The 4,271-nt window shown below is 32.0% G+C and overlaps 1 protein-coding gene across 2 annotated transcripts in view; it reads left to right on the top strand.

Annotated features, from left to right (window-relative positions):
• The first annotated feature begins 444 nt into the window (after positions 1-444).
• LOC108693757 (cell division cycle 5-like protein) overlaps positions 445-4,271 on the top strand; it is a 5,613-nt gene continuing 1,786 nt past the window's right edge. Inside the window, exons 1-7 of one of the 2 annotated variants that reach the window (XM_018202873.1) lie at positions 445-490; positions 600-874; positions 964-1,229; positions 1,447-1,577; positions 2,054-2,556; positions 3,164-3,338; positions 3,421-3,861. In XM_018202873.1, coding sequence (XP_018058362.1) covers positions 830-874; positions 964-1,229; positions 1,447-1,577; positions 2,054-2,556; positions 3,164-3,338; positions 3,421-3,861 — 1,561 coding nt within the window. In that variant the 5' untranslated portion in view covers positions 445-490; positions 600-829. Of the gene's footprint in view, positions 491-518; positions 875-963; positions 1,230-1,446; positions 1,578-2,053; positions 2,557-3,163; positions 3,339-3,420; positions 3,862-4,271 lie in introns of those variants that run through there. The other variant, XM_018202874.1, reaches the window with a different exon arrangement.

Raw genomic sequence — 4,271 nt, 5'->3', positions numbered from 1 at the left:
AAAATGTTACATTTAAATAACAAGTATTTTTTTATATTAAATTGCTATCAAAATTATTTTTTTTTCGAGATCATGGATTTTGTAAATCGCTTTATTAATTTTATCGCCAGTAGCTATATGCAGAGAGAAACCTGAGAGAGGACATAATGGCCAAAACCTGTAACCGCAAAATGCTGTCGCGCACTACCGCCCTCTGAAGAAGTAGATGTAAACTACCCAACAATATCCACTTTTTGCATTGCTCCTGATGGAAATAAATCGCTGAAATCATTGAAATATTTATTAATTTAATAGATTTTATTTATTTTAGCGATTTCAACTATCTATTTCTGTCAGGAACATCGTAAAAAGATGGATATTGTTATGTAATTAACATCCACTTCTTCAGAGGGCGATAGTGCGCGATAGCATTTTGCGATTACAAGTTTTGGACCGTCATGTCTTCTCTCAGATTTCTCTCTGATATTACTGACTAAACGCAATAATTTTTGTATAATAATCACTTTCTTCCTCTTTTATAGATTTGAAAATCCTTTTCCAGAATTAAAGTACTGATACTTAATACGTGCCTGTTGCAATTTGCTTCGGTTTGTTTATAGAGCAGTGCGGAGTGTGGGTACATACGAGTGTATATGAAGTTTTTCGACAACACTTGATTGCATTTGCTCACTTTCGTTGATCTGTGAAGCATTAGTAGGATCGGCATCGCTAGGAATCGATTTCATCTAGTCGACGAGTGCCAAAATAAAACCGAGAAAAAAAGCTTTTCACATTTTTAACATTAAAAATATACTTTTCTTTCATAGAACGTTACAAATAGAAATAAAAAATGCCACGAATTATGATAAAGGGTGGTGTCTGGCGGAATACAGAGGTAAATGATATATGATATTTTCTAACCTAAAGGTTTATGTGCATGTTGTATGAATAATTTTGTTAAATGAAAAAATTAATTGTTTTTAGGATGAGATTTTGAAAGCAGCTGTAATGAAATATGGAAAAAACCAATGGAGTCGTATAGCATCTTTATTACATAGAAAATCAGCCAAACAGTGTAAAGCCCGTTGGTTTGAATGGCTGGATCCCAGCATAAAGAAGACTGAATGGAGTCGGGAAGAAGACGAAAAGCTTCTCCATCTTGCAAAATTGATGCCCACACAATGGCGTACAATTGCGCCAATCATTGGTCGAACAGCTGCCCAATGTTTAGAAAGATATGAATATTTACTGTAAGTATCATCAGGTTTTATTTGAGTTAGGCCTACTAATGTGGTTTAATTTCAATCTCAGTTATCATCTTAGTAATCTTTCTAGTTCTAAGAATTAGAAAAAGATGAAGAATAAGTTGAACCAAGATTAAAGTTAATCTATATTGGTAGAAACAGACATTAAACGATTTGTTATAATCAATATATTCTTGCGCTACTATTGAATAAATTATTTCAGTGATCAAGCACAAAAGAAGGAAGAAGGAGATGATGCTGTAGATGATCCTCGTAAACTTAAACCTGGTGAAATCGATCCTAATCCTGAAACCAAACCAGCGAGACCAGATCCTAAAGATATGGATGAGGATGGTAGGTTTATTAATAAGGTTTTATAATAAGATTTAATTAGGATTTAATGAGGTAATTAAAGATATTAATTGTTTTCCAATTACATTAAAACTCAGATATCTAATTTGTGATATAATTTATGTCATAATATTCAGTTGAATGCACATTCTTTTTTGTTCTAAAATCTAAGTGAGATTCAACTAAATTTTTACCTTATAATTTGCACAAACACAAGATGCTTTATCGAGCCTTGTTAGCTCATATTAAGTTTTAAAACCTGTATTGTCATGCGACTTTGTCATTGAAGTAAGCAAGTAATGATATTATCCGAGTATAAAATACATAATTTTAAACTTAGAATCATTTATGTAAAAATGGAAAGCTAACTGTTATTAACACATTTATCACATATTTCACTTATCACATATTCACATTAGAACCGATTATAGTCTATAACAAAGTAACTGTAAATTTTCAATGATTGTATCTGTTCACAGAACTGGAGATGTTGTCCGAGGCACGTGCTAGGCTAGCAAATACTCAGGGCAAGAAGGCTAAACGTAAAGCACGTGAAAAACAATTGGAAGAGGCACGCAGACTCGCAGCTTTACAGAAGCGTAGAGAATTAAGAGCTGCTGGTATTACTGTGTCTCAAAAGAACAAACGTAAACGCGGTGTCAATTATAATACAGAGATACCGTTTGAGAAACGACCTGCATCAGGTTTCTATGACACTTCCAATGAGCATGTTGATCCTTTGGCGATCGATTTTTCCAGAATGAGACAACAACATCTAGATGGTGAACTCCGACAAGAAAAAGAGGAGATGGAGCGTAGGAAAGATAAACAGAAATTGAAACAGCGCAAAGAAAATGATATACCTATGAGTATGCTCAACAATGAAGAGCCTATAAAGAAAAGGAGTAAATTAGTCTTACCAGAACCACAGATCTCTGATCAAGAATTGCAACAAGTTGTGAAGCTTGGTAGAGCTTCGGAAGTAATGTCCTTTAATTAACTTTTTTATACTGGAAATTATGGATTTATTTTTTATTTCTGCATTATTTATTGCTTAACACTGTCATGTGTATTTATAATTGGATATGGGTCCAAGATGTCGCGTATATCAATTTCATATTTCCTATTTACTGCCATTTATATATATAAATCGAAAACACTATTAATTTTTTTTTATATTTTATATTGTGAATTTTGAAGAAGACTATTAATCTAGAAATTTTTATTTAAAAAAATATTGTTCGGAAAATTTATTTTAATGCGAAAAATTTACTTAAAATTATGTTATAAAAAATTAATGATGATAACAAATATGTATGTACAAATATGCATATATTTACATTTATGCACATGGCGCAGGAATGATATTTATTATTCCAATGCCATTATATTATTTATTATTCCAACGCTTATATTTTTTACATTGACCAAACATCCATAAATATTTTGAAAATCATTCAAATTTTTTTCATATACCAACTTATTTTGTAAGAGTTGGATTTTGGAGAGTTGTAAGAGTTGAAAATACTAGTGTGTCAAGGGATCGATTAAAAAAATCCATGTGACAAAGTATTAATATATTGTTATAGGTTGCACGAGAAGTTGCTACTGAGAGCGGTATTACACTCTCCGACAGTTTATTGGCTGATTATTCTTTGCCTACAAATGCATCAGCAACACCTCGTACTCCTGCTGTTACAGATAGAATATTGCAAGAAGCTCAAAATGTTATGGCTCTTACGCATGTGGATACACCATTAAAAGGTTAAAATATAATTGTAAAACTTTACAATTTAATACGTTAAACTACACTCTATTTGACAGGCGCATAAATATTTTGTTTTAGGCGGGTTGAACACTCCACTAAATAATCCCGATTTTACTGGCGTTGTGCCTCCTACCAATGTGATCGCAACGCCAAATACGATTTTAGCTACTCCATTTAGATCTCAACGCAGCGATGGAACACCTATGAATTCGTTCAACACGCCAGGCGGAGCATCAGCACAAACGCAAAATGGAGTTTTAGCGGCAACACCTGTTCGCGATAAACTTAATATAAATCCAGATGAAAATCTAGACGGTTCAGAAACTCCACTCATACAGACGCAGGCAAGGAACTCGTTGCGTACGGTACTGAGTTCTTTACCAGCACCGTGTAACGATTATGAAATAGATATCTTCGACGGAGAAATAAACGATGAAAATACTAGTGCGCCTGCAACTGATATAATCGAAGACCAAGCGGATATTGATGCGAGACAACAACAAGAATTATTAGAAGAAAGTAAGTCCATTAAAACAATTCGTTGATAGTTTACATTATAATCTTGAGTAGATTTTTCAAACTGATGATTTTATTACAATTGCTATAGATTATAAATCCTTTGCCCAAACTTTTTAATTGAACAATTAATTTTAAATAATGTGGCGGCTCAATTTAATAATAAAACCTAAGAATAAAAATGAGTATAATATTTATTTATAATTATATTTATTTATAATTTATTTATAATAGAGACATATGCAGGTTGTTTTTTTTTTATTTAAAGCCTACGTGGCTCACCACGTAATACATTTAGAATAATAATATTAACAAATAATAGTCCTTTATAGTGACTTTATACACAATTGTAAATTACGTACATAAAATTATAATAAAAATTCCTGTATCTTTCAGTTATATAAAAAACAGTT

The sequence above is a fragment of the Atta colombica genome, unplaced genomic scaffold (genome assembly GCF_001594045.1).
Source record: "Atta colombica isolate Treedump-2 unplaced genomic scaffold, Acol1.0 scaffold97, whole genome shotgun sequence".
NCBI classification, from domain to species: domain Eukaryota; kingdom Metazoa; phylum Arthropoda; class Insecta; order Hymenoptera; family Formicidae; genus Atta; species Atta colombica.
This window is presented reverse-complemented; position numbering and strand designations above follow the sequence as displayed.